Source organism: Balaenoptera physalus (genome assembly GCF_965194825.1).
Source record: "Balaenoptera physalus genome assembly, contig: HAP1_SCAFFOLD_1780, whole genome shotgun sequence".
Taxonomy (NCBI): domain Eukaryota; kingdom Metazoa; phylum Chordata; class Mammalia; order Artiodactyla; family Balaenopteridae; genus Balaenoptera; species Balaenoptera physalus.
This window is the reverse complement of record NW_028125023.1, coordinates 63,749-81,309: the sequence shown is the minus strand read 5'-3', so window position 1 is coordinate 81,309 and position 17,561 is coordinate 63,749. Positions and strand designations below refer to the sequence as shown.

The 17,561-nt window shown below is 51.3% G+C and overlaps 1 protein-coding gene across 1 annotated transcript in view; it reads left to right on the top strand.

Annotated features, from left to right (window-relative positions):
- The window catches only part of LOC309654043 (uncharacterized protein), a 64,773-nt gene that overhangs the window by 3,302 nt on the left and 43,910 nt on the right, over positions 1 to 17,561 (top strand). The window contains exon 4 of the mRNA XM_082478702.1: positions 6,598 to 6,727. Coding sequence (XP_082334828.1) covers positions 6,598 to 6,727 — 130 coding nt within the window. The remainder of the gene's footprint in view (positions 1 to 6,597; positions 6,728 to 17,561) is intronic.

Genomic DNA, 17,561 nt, shown 5'->3' with positions numbered 1-17,561 from the left:
CCATCCTTGCACTTTACGTTGTGTCGTGAGCGCCCACTCGAGTGATGGGACAGTTGAGATCACAGTTGTTCACGGGTGTGTGGGCCGGTCCCTCGGCGTGAAGGAGTCTTCCATCCCTCAGTCTGCTGTTGGACAGTTACAGTGTTTTCCACTTTTTAATATTAGAGGTAGTATCATCCTTTATATCGTGTCATTCTCATCCTTACATAAATCTCTGTCTGTGATTATTTCATTAGGGTGAGTTCCTTGACATAGAACCACTGGGCCAAAGCACTTGATTAAATGTTATCCAATTCCCTTGAGAACGGCTGTACCGATTTGTTCTCCATCAGCAGGGCATGACCATGTCCTTTTCATCATCCTCTGGCTAACGCTGAATAATGTAATTTTTAAAAATCTTTGTAAAAGACATTTCATCTATCAAATTAACTAAGTGATGTGTGCATATGGCTAAGAAACTCAGTGGTCCTGGAACTTAACACAATCCAGCAGGCAGACTGCTCCTCAGAGGCAAGCACAGTTTCATCTTTCCACTGTTTCTACTGGAATTACTTCCATATTTCTGAATAATAGGCAAATTGGGTGACTTTTTTTGATTTACCAATTTTAGGCCCAATCTGTTGATTTTCCCCTGTTGATTTCAGCGTCCTCATCTGTGTGCCCACCTCATTGGTCACAAGAAGTACACGAGTTAACACATGGAAAGCACCTGGAACAGGGCCTGCCACACGGGAAGCTCTCAATCAAGGCCAGTTTTAGTGATGGTTGCGATGATGATTAGCTTTAATTCCTGCCCCTCCAAGTCCTCCTGACCACCAAGTACAGGGAAATCTTAAGTTGGTGTTGCTCATAGAAATTAATCTGAGTCACTGGGATTTTTGCAGAAAGGCCTGTAAGGAAAGAAAGCACAATAAAGGGTCTCGATGCTGTGACACAGCAACGCCAAGCCACCCATGACGGCCGGTGGACAGAGTGAGGGTGGGGAGGTCCCACCAGGCCGGGGAACGCAAGGAACGCCTTTGACGGCACAGGCACATTTGCTGAAATGGTGGTGGTAGGAAACCGTATTTTTCCCTGTTTATTTTTACAAACAGTACTGGGGCATTATGTGTTTTAATTTACAGCAAATAATTTGGGATTAGAGGGGTTTTTTAAAAGTATATTCACAGGGTGTGCAACTATTACCACAACCTAATTTTAGAACATGTTTCTTTTCCCAGAAGAAACCTGGTACCAATCAGTCACTCCCACTCCTCCCCTTGCCCAGCCCTAAGCAAACACTAATCTGCTTCTGTCTCTGTAATTTGCTTATTCTGGACATTTCATATAAATGGAATTATGCAGTCTGTAATCTTTTGTGGCTGGCTTCTCTCGCTCAGCGTGTTTCCACGGTTCATCGATGCTGAAGTAGGTGTCCGTGCTTGCTTCCTTTTTGGCTGAATAATTTGTTGTGTGGATAGAATTCAGTTGTTCATCAGTTGATAGACATTTAGGTTGTTTCCCCCTTATGGATATTATGACTTACACTGCTGGGAACAACCAAGTTCAGAGTTTATGTGGATCTGTTCATTTCACTGATTATGTACATCTGTAGGTAGTACTGCGTCACATAACGGTTTGACTTCTTTTTTTAAAAAATATTTATTTATTTATTTGGTTGTGCCGGGTCTTAGTTGTGGCACGCGAACTCTTAGTTGCGTCATGCACGTGGGGTCTAGTTCTCCGACCAGGGATTGAACCCGGGCCCCCTGCATTGGGAGCGTGGAATGTTATCCACTGCGCCACCAGGGAAGTCCCAACTGTTTGACTTTTTGAGGAACTGCCAGACTGTTCTACAAAGTGGCTGCACCATATTCTGTCCCACCAGCAGTGATGAGTGCTCCAATTTCTCCACATTTTCACTAACATTTCCTATTATCTGTCTGATTTTAACCATCCTCGTGTGTGTGAAGTGTGTCATTTGACTTGCGTTTCCCTAGTGAGGACCATTGTTGAGCTCCTTCATGGCTTCCTGGCCATTTGTATCTCTTCTTTGGGGAATTGTCTATTCAAGTCCTTTGTCCATTTTTTTAAAATTTTTTATTTTTTTTTAAAGATTTATTTATTTTTATGTATTTATTTTTGGCTGTGTTGTGTCTTTAGTCGCGACACATGGGATCTTCGTTGAGGCGTGCGGGATCTTTTGTTGCAGCGTGTGGGCACTTCATTGCGGCGCATGGGCTTCTCTCTAGTTGTGGTGCTCGGGCTTCTCTATAGTTGTGGCGTGCGGGTTTTCTCTCTCTAGTTGTGGCGCCCAGGCTCTAGGGCGCGTGGGCTCTGTAGCTGTGGCACGCGGGCTCTCTAGTTGGGGCACGGGAGCTCAGTAGTTGGGGTGCGTGGGCTTAGTTGCCCCACAGCATGTGGGATCTTAGTTCCCTGACCAGGGCTTGAACCCGCGTCTCTTTCATTGTAAGGCCGATTCTTTACCACTGGACCACCAGGGAAGTCCCTGTCCATTTTTAAAGTGAGTTGTTGGCCTTTTTTGTTGAGTTATGAGTTCCTCATACATTCTAGATACAAGTCTCTTGTCAGATATGACTTGCAAACATTTTCTCCAGTCCTGTTGGTTGTCTTTTTACTTTCTTGCTGGCATCATTTATAGCACAAAATTTTCAATTTTCATAAATCCAACTTACCTTTTTTTCTTCTCCTTATGTTTTTGGTGTCGTAATGAAACTGTTGCCTAATCCAAGGTCATAAAGACTTACTCCTATGTTTTCTAAGAGTTTTATAGCTTTAGCTCTACATTTAGGTTTTTGCTCCATTTTGAATAATTCTTCTATATAGTGTGAGGTAGGGGGTCCAATTTCATTCTTCTGAATGTGGATATCCAATTGTCCCAGCACCACCTGTTAAAAAGACTGTTCTTCCCCATTGAATTGTTGTGGCCCCCTTTTTGAAGACCAGCTGACCGTAAATGTAAGGAAATGTCTTTCCTACAACAAACACTCCTTGTCTCAAAAGTATGCATCACCGTCTCTTGGGACTAAAAAAGAAAGGTTTTTATAATATGCGAGTCTCTCCCCCCTTTTTAGCAAATAGACTTAGTGATTAAACTTTATTTATTTATTTATTTTTGGCTGCATTGGGTCTTCGTTGCTGTGTGTGGGCTTTCTCTAGCTGCGGCGAGTGGGGGCTACTCTTCGTTGCGGTGCGCAGGCTTCTCACTGCGGTGGCTTCTCTTGCTGCGGAGCATGGACTCTAGGTGCGTGGGCTTCAGTAGTTGTGGCACATAGGCTCAGTAGTTGTGGCTCGCGGTTCTAGAGCGCAGGCTCAGTAGTTGTGGCGCACGGGCTTTAGTTGCTCCGCGGCATGTGGGATCTTCCCAGACCAGGGCTCGAACCCATGTCCCCTGCATTGGCGGGCAGATTCTTAACCACTGCGACACGAGGGAAGCCCCCTGATTAAACTTTTTAATGATAACTTTAAGAATGAATGTAGATTTAACTTTTATGGTAACCGGTGTGTAAATGTTTGCTAAACTTTTCTTACTTCTCCAACAAGGTAATTGGCTGGCAGAGCCCTTTGTCTTTTCAAAACCCTGTGTCAACAGTCTCATTCTTTCAAGATTTCTTATTACACTGCTAATTGAAGCTTGCAGCCTCTGGCTTGGGATACTTTCTTAAGATAAGGCTTAATTAAAGACCTCGGCGCCTGGCAGTCTTCTGATTGCACAGTAGTGATATTCCGTCGGTGTGCTGTAATCAGTCACGGCCCCAGAGGGGACAGAGGGGCCCTCCACCCTGGCTCCGTGTCCTTTCTGCCGTGGCCCTGTGATTGTCTGGCTTGCTTCGTGGTGCAGCTTGATACTCTGGTTCACCTTACACGTTCCTTGCTCCAGACGGGGAATCTTAAGGCAGGCTGGCTCTTTTTTATAGAGAATGGTGTTCAGAGCTCAAGTCTGGGTTCTGGGCCCTTTCCGTCACGATCGCCGTTTCCCGTAGCCCTTTCCTGCATGCCTTTTTTGTTTGCCTGGCATCATCCTCATTTTCTGACATGTTTGTCTCCCCCATCGGAACGCGAGCTGCGTGTGGGTGGGCCCTCTGGGCTGCGTGGTCCAGCCTGGAGCCGCTCCTGCGCGTGGTCCGCACTCCGCGGTGGAGGCGGTGACCGACGAGTGACGGAGTGCAGGGGCCTGTCTGGGGTGGGGCTGCTGGTGACTTGGGCGCGCTCCCCCCCCACCCCGCTGACATGTTGATGTCATTTGTCGGTCTGCCCCTGTGGAAAGTTTTGCTTTGGGGGAAGTTAAGGTCTCAGTAAGTGGTTCGGTGAGACTGATGCCTGGGTGAGAGGACCTGAGGGCAGGCAGCTCTGCTCCCGGCGCCCCTCCTTTACCTGCGCACCTTGCTCCTCTGGACGCTCCCTGGCCCGGGGCCGCCTCCAGCCCTTCACACGCTGCCTCCTCTGTCTGCCTCTGGCCCCTCAGAGGCCCCTGACGCTGCCCCGCCCTGTGGCTGCCAGCCTCGGGGGCACCTGCTCACTCAGCCCGGTTCTACTTTCTCGGCAGCGTTTATCTCTGTGTGAAAGCGCTGGCTCGTTCACTTAAATAGGTCTGGATTTCACACCAGAAGGAGGCTTCTCGAGATCAAGGCTCTTACTTGCCTTGCTCTTTGCTCTGTGTTCAGCGTGCAGCAGTGCCTGGCACAGAACTGGCTCTCGATAAACACTGGTGGAATGAACGAGTTGCATTTTCGAGCATTTGTGAATGGAGTCCAAAATGAATTCTGGTGTCAGAGGAAGAAGGCATTGGGTTTGTGTGTCCATTCCCGTGCAGACAGCCTGGGACAGCATGTCCGAAGTGAAAATACCTGTATTGTAGAGACATGAGCGTGACTATTGTGGGTGTATGTAATATACATGTACATGCTTGCGTCTAAATAATACATACAATACACATACATGTAAATGAAGCCAGTGGAGTGACTTTAGGATAAATAAAACAAAATACGTTCTTGTAATTTGTTAGAATAAAAGCTGATACTAGCAGGCCTTGTAGATAAAGTTTTAAAGGACTAGTATTAAAAAAATGAAGTTTTTCAAGTATAAAACCTTGATAAAAGCAAAATGAAACTGAGCTGTGGGTGTGGGAGAGTCCCTTGCAATCCCATCCCTAGATAGAAAGGGAAAGCTTTGGTTTATGTCCTTCAGACATTTGCCTGTAAGTACGTGCATAGCTTTCTCTGTTGTTATTTTCTTAAACAAATACAAAAGTGTAATACTATTCGTAGTGTTCTGTTCCATCCTGTATATGTAACGCTACCTCATTGATTTCAGCTATTGAGTGGGATTCCGTTTCCCAGTTTATGCTGACTTACTCATCCCCTGCTTGACTGACGTGTGACGAGAAGCGTGCGCGCGCGCGCGTGTGTGTGTGTGTGTGCGCGCGCGGCTTGTACGAGCTGGCCATGGCCTCTGTGCCAAAGCGCCTTCTACCCTGCACCTCGGGGTGCTCACGCTGTAGCTGCTGGGACTCCGAAACTTTCCTGTGTTTTCAGCTCCTTTTGGGCTCCATCCAAAGGGGGCGGGGGTGGGGAGGAGCCGGTCAGTTCCCGTGTCTCCCTCAGGGTGGGCCCGAGGCCCTGCAGGCGGCCTCCCCCCATCCCCAGCCCTCACGACGCCCCTCGTTAGGTCCCCGCAGCCAGTGCCCCTCAGGTGGAGGCCTCTCCCCCGACCCCTGCCTAGTTTCTGGTGCCGCGACCATTTCCCTTGGCTCCCATCATCCGGTCCCACAGGGGAAGCTGGGTTTGCAGTTCACGTTCACGGGCGTTCTTCTGTCCTTGTACGTAGAGTTCTAGATACTGCTGTGCTTGAGGAGGGAGATGTAATCAGAGCCTCTTGGACCTGTGTCGCTCCTTCAATGCGGCCCCGGTTGGGGCTGCTTCCACGGTCCAAGGGGGCCACCCCGGACTCATCATGGCCACCTCCAGCCACAGGTGACCGAGGGCCTAGTGACTGCATGGTGGTCACTGCCAGCCCGTGTAGGGCTGCAGCATCCCTAGTTGATGGGGAAGTATGAGTTACTCCGTAATAGTAGAAAATGAAAATAATCCCAGATAGTCATTAATTAGGGAATAGACAAATGTTCGCAGTTTTCACTTTTGGAAAATTTGGATACTGTCACTAAATATGCTATTTCTTTTCCTCTTTTTTTTGGTGAGGGGGCCTGCACTGTGTGGCAGGCGGGGTCTTAGTTCCCCGACCAGGGATCAAACCCGTACCCCCTGCAGTGGAAGTGCGGAGTCCCAACCACTGGACCGCCAGGGAAGTCCCTTCTTTTACTCTTAAAAGGTTATGTTCATGTTGAGTTAGAAACAGAGTATATAATCCGTGTGTGATGGCAGCTATGTTAAATAAAACACTCAGAAAAAAGACAGGAAATCCACCACCAATGGTAAGTTGTCCACAGGTGATGAAACAAGGGAGTTTGAATTTGTAACAGTGACTGTATGTTTCCCACACTTTCTGAAATAGCTTTGTATCTTTTATAACGCCCTCCCCTCTCCGTTAATTGAGAATTTTTATTTCCTGTGTCTTTATAGTTTACTTTCTCTGTTGTAGGATGGCAAAACAGAAGAGAAAAGATAGCCAAGTGACAGAGAAAAAGAACAAAAAACTGAAGAAGGCGGCAGCAAGAGAGATGCCTCTGGCACCTGCGGCCCCGCCGGGCACTGAGGGGGCCCCAGCCGAGGTAGGTGACGCGGGCGCGCTGGCCTCACCTTGTTTCCGGACCTGGAGGGGGACTCGGTGGTCACATGGCAGGCGTCAGGGGGTGGATAGGCCCCCATGGGCATGCCCAGTGCCTTTTAGAGGCAGTTGTAGGGCAAATAAGACTTGCAGTAAACTGTAGGTTGGAACTGCACGACTGCCGTTCTTCAGCCACCAGACCTCAGGTTGCTGTTGGGGTCCCCAGTGTGACAGGGTTTCAATGGCATGGTGGCCCGGTGGAGGCCTCATTTGGCCTGGCCGCAGCTGGGCCTTTGAGCCCGTCAGACAAGGGAGGGCCCTTCACATGGCACTGCGTGGGCCGTGGCCTGGGGTCTGTATTTACGAGATTGCATCTAAAAGTGTTCAAGATCCGCCACAGAAACATGTGTCTACGTTTAAATTTGTTTGCTGTTACCACTCAGGTTCTGAGTGTTAATATTTTTCTTCTATATTGAGCTGACTCTGCAATTCCTAGTGTGTAGTTGATCAAAACAGCATAAGATGTTACAAATCTTGACAAGTTATTCAACATGAAGTAAAAGTTGATGGGTGACTCATGTCATGAGGGGCGGCTTTTCTGGGCCCTGAGTGGTGGGTGAAGGTGCCGACCGTGCGTGAGGCTGACCTGGTGTGGCCTCGAGCCCGCGTCCCACGTGAGCGCCTGGTGACCCTGTGCTCGTCCTTGGTCCACGGGGAGGGAAGTGTCGTCGGAGCCGCCCGCATAGCGTGTCGAGTGACTTGGGCAGTTGTCAGACTTACCTGTGAGTATCTACCGTTAATCGGCGACTAGATCAGGTCCTCGTTCGGGTCTTTCTGAAAGGAAGCGATGGAAATCCCCCGACAGGATGGGTGGTGCGTGGCTGGTGGGTTTCATCACTCTTTTTTTTTTTTTTGGCTGCGTTGGGTCTTGGTTGCTGCGCGCGGCTTTCTCTAGTTGCGGCGAGCGGGGGCTCCTCTTTGTTGCAGTGCGTGGGCTCCTCATTGCGGTCGGTGGCTGCTCTTGCTGTGGAGCACGGGCTCTAGGCCTGCGGGCTTCAGTAGTTGTGGCTCGCAGGCTCTAGAGCGCAGGCTCAGTAGCTGTGGCGCACAGGCTTAGTTGCTCCGCGGCATGTGGGATCTTCCCGGACCAGGGCTTGAACCCGTGTCCCCTGCATTGGCAGGTGGATTCTTAACCACTGCGCCATCAGGGAAGTCCCGGTTTGGTCACTCTTACGCCCCCGTGCTTCCAGCTCTGCCTTTGTTTCAAGCCTGGGCCGTGCACACTGCTGAGACTCGGGGCGCATGTACCCCCTTCATATAGCGGAGGGGCTGGGGCAGGAGCGCCTACCCGTCGGCCAGCGCCTCCTCGACTGCAGGCCCAGCCGGGCCCTGGGGTGGATCCCAGGCCACCTTGCTGCGGGCTCCGTACAGGACTGCTGGTCCGACCCCCAGGACACCGGCTGGCTGGGCAGTTCTGTGCCAGGGGGACGCGTGACGGCACTCCTCCTCCGTGGTGGGTGGGCAGGTGCAGGGCCTGTGCCGAGAGAGCAGCTCCACTGGGTCCGGGGGTCGTCTCCCAGCTGCCACCTCTGGGTGTTGGGGAGGAAACCAGGCCGGCACTCAGGACCATACCTGTCCTGGGTGCCCCTTTCTCTGCCTTCTCTCTGGCCGAGAACCGCAGGTCTGTTGCCACCCGAGCCAGGGCGCCTCTCCCTGTGCAGAAGGCCCGCGCTTACAGGACCCAGGTCAGCCAGCCAGGCCGCATAGCTGGCCCCCACGTCCTGCTCTCACCCGGGCTCGTAGCCAGTCCTGTGTCCCCTGGGCCCCTTCTCGTCGTCCTCGCCTTCTCTGCCACTGGAGCCCAGTTTTGTCAGGCCTTTTTGGTTTCTAGACCCTAGAGGGAAACTGGTTTTTTAGAGCTCTTCCAGTTCCCATTCGGTGGTCTGGCCCCCAATCCCTGCAGAAGCTCCTTTACATGTGAATTTCTTGGGCCTTTCCTGGACAGTTGCCTACTTTTTCTAGACTCCTCCAATTTCTTTAAAACGAACTCCAAGTGACAAGTCCTGGTGACTTGTAATTTTGTTATAAATCTCTAGCTTTCTGAGTGGTCTCTGCTTGCTGGCCGCTGGTCACTGGCAGGACCCCCAAAACTGTGTGGGTTCATGATAGATATTGGCCCAGCGTAAAGGTTCTGCCTGAGATGGGTAATGATTCTTAAATTTAGGCAGTTTTTAAAAAAGTGATTGTTTTTTTGTTATTTAAGTACATGTTGATTCAAAGAAATTTGCAAAACAAAAGCAGGAAGAAGAATTTGGGTATGTTTCCTTCCGGTCTCTCTTGGTGCCTCGGTTTTTGGTTGGTTGGTTGGTTAGTAACTTGTGCACATGGTCCCCATGGGGTCTGTGCTCTGCAGCTTCGCCTTGGTCCCCAGGGGCGCTGGGGGGTCTAGGGTGGGTCCCTGCGCGGTCGGGGCTGGGCTCGGGGCTGGTGTCCCGAGGAAATGGAGACTGTGCTTCCTCGAGACCACATCCTGGTCTCTGCTCATCAGAATGCTCTCACCCGCTCGCTCTCCGCTCTCGTGGGAACCTGGGGAGCTGCTGTGTTAGGCCTTGTTAGAGGAGGGACCCTTCCGTCTGCAGAGGGTGGGTGGCCAGGGCCTGGAGAGCGCGTTCCCGTTGCTGGGAGCCCGTGGAAAAGTACTGCACCGTCCCCGCCCCAGCTCCTGCGCCAGCCCCCGCAAGGAGCCCCAAGGAGCCTCTGTCCCCTCTTGGGCCATGGCGCTGTCCTCCCGGAAATGCCCGTCCAGGGACCCTCGGGTCCCTGCGCAGTCACTTCCCACAGCCCAGGCCCTGAGCCCGCGCCAGGAGGGCTGAAGGAGCCCCGAGGGGGGGTGCTTCACGCACTGGGAGCCCCACGGGGGGGGCGCTCGGCGGGGGGGCCCCACCCCTCTCCTGTCCCGTCCCGTCCCCGCTGCCCTGGTGCTCTTGTCCACAGCGTGTGACATCTGTGCGGCCGAGCCCCCCCATCCACTTCTTGCTCCTGCCGTTGACCCGAGGGGCGCGTGGGCTGCGATAGTGGAGGAGGGGGTGGCCTGTGGTGCCCCCGAGGCGGGGACGAGTCCTCACGGCGCTGGTTCTGTGCTGCCGGCTGCTGCTTCCCGGAGGCCCTGCCCTGCGCCTGCCCTCTTCCCCGTCCTGCTGGGGGGCTCGCGAGGTGGGGGGTTCGAGGGCCTTTCCTCTTCCGAGGGTGGTGTTCGAGCACAGGGGTCTCGGAGTTGGCCCATGTCTGCCCGTCTGGTAGCTTCTTAACCCTCCCCGTGAGCTGGGCTTAGGGCCGGGCAGATGGGGCCCGGTTCTGTCTTCACATCCCCGGACCCCTTCCGGAGGAGGCTCCGGCTTGACAGGCTCGGGAGGACTGGTCTAGCGAGCACGGCCGTGTGGGGGTGAGGGGTCTGCAGGCCTCAGCCCCCCACCCCGCCCTCCCTGGGGAGGTACCGCCCCGACGCTGAGCCGGACCTGGGGGCTGGGGAGACGCACCAGAGCAGCTGTCACCCTTGGAGCCAGTGACTGCCGCCTTGGACGGGGCACCTAGGCCGAGCTGGCTGCCTCCTGCTGCTGTAAATACACTCAGGCTGTCTACAGATGGGGGGGGCGGAGTGGGTGGAGCTGGGGGGGGAGTGAGGGGTGTGGGGGGAGCTGGGGGGGAGTGGGGAGAGCTGGGGGTGTGTGGGGGGAGCTGGGGGGGGGAGTGGGGGGAGCTGTGGGGGTGTGGGGGGAGTGAGGGGATCTGGGGGGCAGTGGGGGGATCTGGGGGAGATGGGTGAGCGGGAGGGGGGAGTGGGGGGAGCCAAGGGCTGGTTAGCTCAGCTCTTGGCTCTGGGTCTCGCTAAGAAGAACCTCTTATGTCTGCAAAGCACGTTTCCGTTCACAGAAGCACTTTGACCTTGGGTTCTGGCAGCCCTGAGATGCCAGGGGCGGAGGTGTGCGTGCACTGCTGCTTCACAGGGGAGTTGGCTGGAGAGGCCGGGTCACGGGCATGGTCCCTGGGCAGCTGGTGGGGAGGAGAGGCCCTTCTTGGGTTTCCTGACTCTGGTCGTACAAGGACACGGGCTGAGGTGTCACCACACTCCCTGGCCGCCTGGCCCAGACCGTGTGGGGAGTGCGTCCGGCTCGCCCTTGGCTGTAAACGCTGACGTCCAGGGAGGAAGAGCTCGCACGTGTTGACCAGATGGCCCTCCGTTGGTTGGAGTGACCATCTGGAGTGGGGAGTGACACGTACTTTTGGAGGGATGGGCGCCACTTTGTGCCTTTGGAACACGGTGTGCGCCACCCCCAAGCCCTGGGCTCCCGAGGGCCCAGCGCAGCCATGTGCGTCTGTCGTGTCCTCGTGGGCCCTGCTGACACGTGACGGGGGCAGCTGGGCTGTAGGAGGCCACGCCGTGTCCTTCGTGTGGAAAGGAAGCAAAGCTGAACATGGGGCATCTTTTCTCCTGCCTTTTCAACCTGGAAAAATCAGAGGAATTACATGGGCATTAAGCCCACAAGTGCTTCAGAACCATCAGACGAGGTTGTGAACTTCATGGCCTTGAGAATTTGCTCAGCAAAATGACTTCATACCAATGGTATTTTGCCTCAAGAAATGTTTCTGGTCTGGCAGCAGACTTCTGGTCGTTAAACTAGCCGGGGTGAGGGGTTGCTGATCTTTACAGACAGCTCCCTGGGAGCCCGACTTGTTTTTCTTAGCAGAAATTCCCTGGTTCCACTGTTCTCGTTTCCTACTTTGTGAGCACTGAGTGCTCGGTGGTCAGCCCCTGGGAGCTGTAAACCGGGGGCTTGCGGGGCTAAGAGGGGTTCCGAGAGTGGGCCCCTGAGACCGGAGAGGCTCTGTGATGCGCCGAGGCCCCGGCCCTGCCCGGGGGGCCAGCCTGCGACCCCCGCCCCCCGCCCCCCCGTGTCCCCCTTTCCTCTGGACCCGTCACACTGTACTCTCCCTCACCTGGGTCTAGACATTTGGGTTGTTGCCGGTTTGGGGCTGTTTTCAGTGTGCTGTGTACAAGGGCCTCTGCTGTCGTTTTTCTTGGGTAGATTCCTAGGACTGGGAAGGATCGTACGGAAGTGTGTGTTCACCTTACAGAACTGCTAAGCTGTCCTCTGAGGAGGCTGCGCTACCGTGCGCCCCGCCAGCCACGTGGAGGCTCTCGGTGCTCCGCGCGTTTGCCTCCACTTGCTGTTGTCGGCCTCTCTCGTGGGTGTCGTCGTGTCTTACTGTGTGTGTGGTTTTTCAGAACAGCTTTATTGAGGTATAACTGACAGAGAGTAGACTGTACGTTTTTATTTATTTTTCAATTTATAGAGGTATAGTTGATTTACGATGTTGTATTAGTTTCTGCTGTATAGCAAAGTGATTCAGTTATACATATGCATTCTTTTTCATATACTTTTCCATGCTGGTTTATCCCAGGATATGGAATATAGTTCCCTGTGCTCTACAGTAGGACCTTGTTGTTTATCCATTCTCTATATAATAGTTTACATCTGCTAATCCCAAACTCCCTGTCCACCCCTCCCCCATCTCCCCTCCCCCTTGGCAACCACAAGTCTGTCTCTATGTCTGTGAGTCTGTTTCTGTTTTGTAGATAAGTACATTTGTGTCGTATTTCAGATTCCACATATAAGTGATATCATATGGTATTTGTCTTTCTCTGTCTGGCTTACTTTGCTTTGTATGATAATCTCTAGGTCTTCATGTTGCTGCAGATGGCATCATTTCATTCCTTTTTATGGCTGAGTAGTATTCCACTGTATATATGTACTAAATCTTTATCCATTCATCTGTCGATGGATATTTAGGTTGTTTCCGTGTCTTGGCTATTGTGAATAGTGCTGCTGTGAACATAGGGGTGCATGTATCTTTTCGAATTAGTGTTTTTCCAGATATATGCCCAGGACTGGGATTGCTGGATCATAGGGCAACTCTATTTTTAGTTTTTTGAGGAACCTCCATACTGTTTTCCATAGTGGCTGCACCAATTTACATTCCCACCAACAGTGTAGGAGGGTTCCCTGTTCTCCACACCCTCTCCAGCATTTATTGTTTGTAGACTTTTTAATGATGGGCATTCTGACCGGTGTGAGGTGGTACCTCGTTGTGGTTTTGATTTGCATTTCTCTAATAATAGCGGTGTTGAGCATCTTTTCATGTGCCTGTCGGCCATCTGTGTGTCTTCTTGGAGAGAGGCCCATTTAGGTCTGTGTGCCTGTGTGATGCTTCTCTTGGAGACGCAGCATTTGAAATCTGATACATGATGCCTCAGGGCCCCAGAATTCATGTCCTGGCATTACAGCTTGCACTGGGTACTATCCATCTTTTATTCTTACCAATCTGGTGGGTGAAGAGTAGAATCTGTTTTTAATTTCTATTTTCCTGATCCCTAGTGAGATGGACATTTTTCAGTTAGTTATTAAGCATTTGTCTTCTATGAATTTCCTCACCACATCTTTCGCCTATTTTTCTGTTGAATTGATTGCCTTTTGTAAAAAAGGACTTTTTGTGTGTCTAGTACATGGACTTTCTCCCCATGTGTCTTTTGTCTCCTGAATTTGATGTTTCCGTGGGGCTTTCGGTCGTGTGCAGGCGAGTGTCTGTCAGTTTTGCTTTGTGGTGTCTGTTTTTGTTCTTTTTTTGTTCCCTTAAAAAGTTCTCTCTTCCACAGTTACAAACATTTTCTTATATTTTTCTCCACTTCTTGTAGTTTTTTAGATGAATTGAAATTTGTGTTATGTGAGGCAGGGATCTGACATTTTTTTTCTGTCCTTTTGATAGAACATGTTCTATCATGTTCTATGTTCTACTAATCTGTTTATCCAAACTGACCATGTGGAGGCTTTTTCTAAAGCAGACAGTCACGTGTCCTTTTCAGGGTAGTTCTGTTTTTTAAAGTGCTGGTTGCCAGGAGATTCAGTTCATATATTTAAGAATTGAAATGGGGATTGTTGGTGCACAGAGACGGACACAGCAACGCTAACATAGGCAGAGCTCAGGAGGGTCTGGGGACTGAATTAAACGTCCAGGATTGTGATGGGAGCTGACGGGCCGGATATAAAACTAACCACTTTGCAGCAACACTTCTGCACACGAACGTGTTGTGTGACCGTCCCTCTCTGTCTAGCCGCACGGCATCGTCCTCACCTGGAGGGAGACCCTGAACTTGCGGGGCGCTCCCTCCCGACCCTGCCCCAGCCCCGGTTCCCCCACGTTCTGTCTCCCTGGGTTACCTCTTCTGGGGATTTCCTGTACATGGAGCATACAGTATGTGACCTGTGTCACACATCGTGTCTGAGTTCCCTCACTTAGCATCAGGTTTTCGAGGTTCATCCATGTGGTCGTGTGTGTCAGTGCTTCACTCCTGAATTTTCGTGGCTGGATAACGTTCCTTTATGTGAATACGCTGCATTCTGTTTAGTTACTGGTCAGGCTGTGTCCACCTGTGGCTGCTGTGAACGGTGCTTCTGGGGACATTCGTGTGCCCATTGTTGTTTACATACCTGTTTTCAATTCCTGGGCTATAGACCCAGGAGTGAAATTGCTGGACCATATGGTAGTTCTGTACTTAACTCCTAACCACCAGACTTTTCTGCAGCATCTGCCCTGTTGTACATCTCGTTCCACTGCCAGCCTCGTGTAAGAATTCCACTTTCTCCACGTCCTCGCCAACACTATTCTCTGTCTGATTCTCACCATCCTGCTGGGTGTGAAGTGGTGTCTTCTTGTGGTTTTGACTTGCATTTCCTCAGTGGTCAATAATGTTGGGCATCTTTTCATGTGCTGATTGGCCATTTGTATATTTTCTTGGGGCAAAGTGTTTGAATAGACATTTCTCCATTTTAAAAATTGTCTCATTTATTGAGTTGTAAGAGTTCTTTATGATTTCTAAGTACAATTCTTTTATCAGATATGTGGGTTGCAGACATTTTCTTCTGTCCATTGCCTTTTTACTTTCTCTCTCTCTGTTTTGTTTTTTTGTTGTTGTTTTTTGTTTGTTTGTTTTTTTTGGCTGCACATCTTGTGGGATCTTAGTTCCCCCACCAGGGATCGAACCCAGGCCCTGGGCAGTGAAATCGCCAAGTCCTAACCATTGGACCACCGAGGGAATTCCCATCTTTTTACTTTCTTGATGTTGTCCTTTGAAACACAGACATTTTAAATTTCGATGAGTCTAATTAATCTGTTTTTTCTTTTGTTGCGCATGCTTTTGGTGTCATACATATCTAAGAAACCATTGCCAAATCCAGGATCATGGAGATTTATAGGAGAAGATCTATCTTCTTCTGTGTTTTATAGTTTTAGCTCTTACATTTTAGTCTTTGATCCATTTTGAGTTAACTTTTGTGTATGGTGTGAAGTAAGGGTCCAGCTTCATTCTTTTGCGTGTGGGTGTCCGGTTGTCCCAACACCATTTGTTGAAAATACTCTTCTTATTGAATTGTCTTAGAATTCTTGTTGGAATAGCCTATCCTTTAAAAAAGTTGTATACTATTCTGTTATCTTGTTGTACCATAATTTAACTTGCTCCTTGCCACACTGTTTAATACTTTAGTTCTTAAAAATATGTTTTAATATCTAGTACACTAAGTACTTATTGTTTTTTGGGACAGGGTTCTGGGCCTTTGTCATGTTTTCTTTTTGGTTTGAATTTTGCAATCCACTTTCAGATTTCCTGAGAAATCTTTCATGGTTGATTGAGGTGGTTTTTTTATGTCATTCAGGAAAGTTTTACGGTTTTCTCTGGAGAGATCTAACTTGTGTCTCAGTGAGCACGTGACCTGGACAGTGTCCCTGTAGCCCACCTGGTGGAGACTTCGTTTGTCTGTTTTCTGTGTAACGTACCATTAAAATGCACCGTTGTGGTGAAGGCGGGTCTGTGCAGGACTGCAGGCCTGTTGTGGTCCAGGGTGGAAGATGTCCTGGGGTTCTCGGTAGCCCTCCCGCTTCTTCCCATCAGTCCTGACTCGGCCACGTGCTGTGCTCCTCTGCCTGCCGGGCACATTCTCTCTGCCCGAGTTCCTTTCTGAAATTGATCTTCTTGGCCTGGCCAACCTTCTGATTTTTCTTCTTCTCCCTGTTTTCTCACCTTCTCCATGTTGACCCTTAACCTAACTTTTCTATAACCGATAAAACTTAGCAGCAGCTCCCTGAGATCAAATTGGGACACATGTTCAGCAAATACATATTAAAAATCGGGATTTTGTGCTGCTAAAAACAGATTTTATTTAATGTTGCGTTAATTTATATGTTTTAACACGTAATAGGTTATGGGAGTGTTAATTATTACATCTTTTTTTCAACGAATTCTGATAACCTGCTGAGAGTTTTCTAAAGGCAGGTGAATAAGGCGAGGTGGGGCGTGGGGTAGAGGTTAGGGAGCTTCAAGGTGTCCTCCTAGTTATAGTCATTTGGCTTTTTCAGCCTATACTTGTAGCCAAAAAATAGCAGGTATGTCAAATTCTACTCGTTTTTAGATGGAGCTGTGGTTAACTTACCACGTCGCTTAGTGTCAGGTTCACAACCACATCGGTTCCTGTTTGGGTGGAAAAATCTCATGCAACATAGAAAATCTGATGGTGAGTGGCTTCTGACCTTGGAAGTAGTTGATGTTTTTCACCGATTTCCTCTGATTTGCACTAAGTAGCAGACAGCGTGTGGGTGGCTTTGGGAAGCTGAGCCTGGCCACCGGTAGCCCTTAGTGTCCGCGAGGATGGTGCAGGCTTTTCTGTCCCCACACACGCCTGGAGAACACGGGGTAAGATTCAGACTACAAACGCGATGGGAAACACACAACCCCTCCCCTCAATAAAAGCCTCTCCCCAAAGAACCAGTTACGGCTTATAAACTCAGACACATCTTTTTGAATCTTTTTTATCTCAAAAGGTGAGCATTTCTCAAGAAACCAGAGACTTTAACGTGATTCGGCCAGATCATTCACTCTGACACGTTGACCGCAGCCCAGTGTGAGACACACGTCTTACACGTGCGCACAGTGACACAGGGACGACACAGGAGCCCCGGTCCCTTGGCCAGAAGGCGTCGCTGGGGGCTGGGTGCTTGCAGCCGGTCGGGAGGCATGAGGTGGCTCCAGGGGCCCTCCCGGATCAGTCCCGCCCTCTGACCCTCCACCCGGGGGCCCTGAGCTGCGCTTCGGCCCCTCGCCGCCGCTGCTGGAGGCCACCTGAGCCCACGGGCAAACTCCCGGCCCTGCGAATCGCTCAGGCGCGAGTGGCGCTGCAACCCGTGGTTCCTAGGCGCCAGGAGCCTCCCCTCCGGCCGGCTCTTCGCTTTCCAGAAATGGTTGGTTCTGTACTTCGGTCGATGGTTTTGGTCGCCGTCCCCTCTCCCCCCTCGGCAGAGTTAGTCTAAGTCAACTCAGGATCTTGAGAGCCCCTCCTGGGGGGCATCTGGGGCTCGGCAGCCCGGGGTCTCTGTCGCAGCCAAGCGCTGCCTCCGGGGCAGGAGCCCCCAGGGACAGGCTGGCAGTGCCAGGTGTGGGGACGACGTTGACACCCCCAGATTGGCGGTGGAGGGGCCCTGGCCTGGCCGGAGTACCCCCCACAGCCGGGAGGACACCCCCTCCCGGGCACCCCGAGTCTGAGTTGCTCCCCGGCTGCAGGGCAGCCCCTCCCCGGCCGAGGTCGCTCAGGCACTAGATCTTTCTGCCCCGAATTCCAGGCTCTCCTGGTCTCCGACGGCAGGAAGCCCTTCCCTGGGCCCGTGGCTTCACCGACCTGCCGCCTCCCTGGGAAGGTCGGGGGCCTCTGGGCTCTTGGCCGCCATTGGAAGGTTGC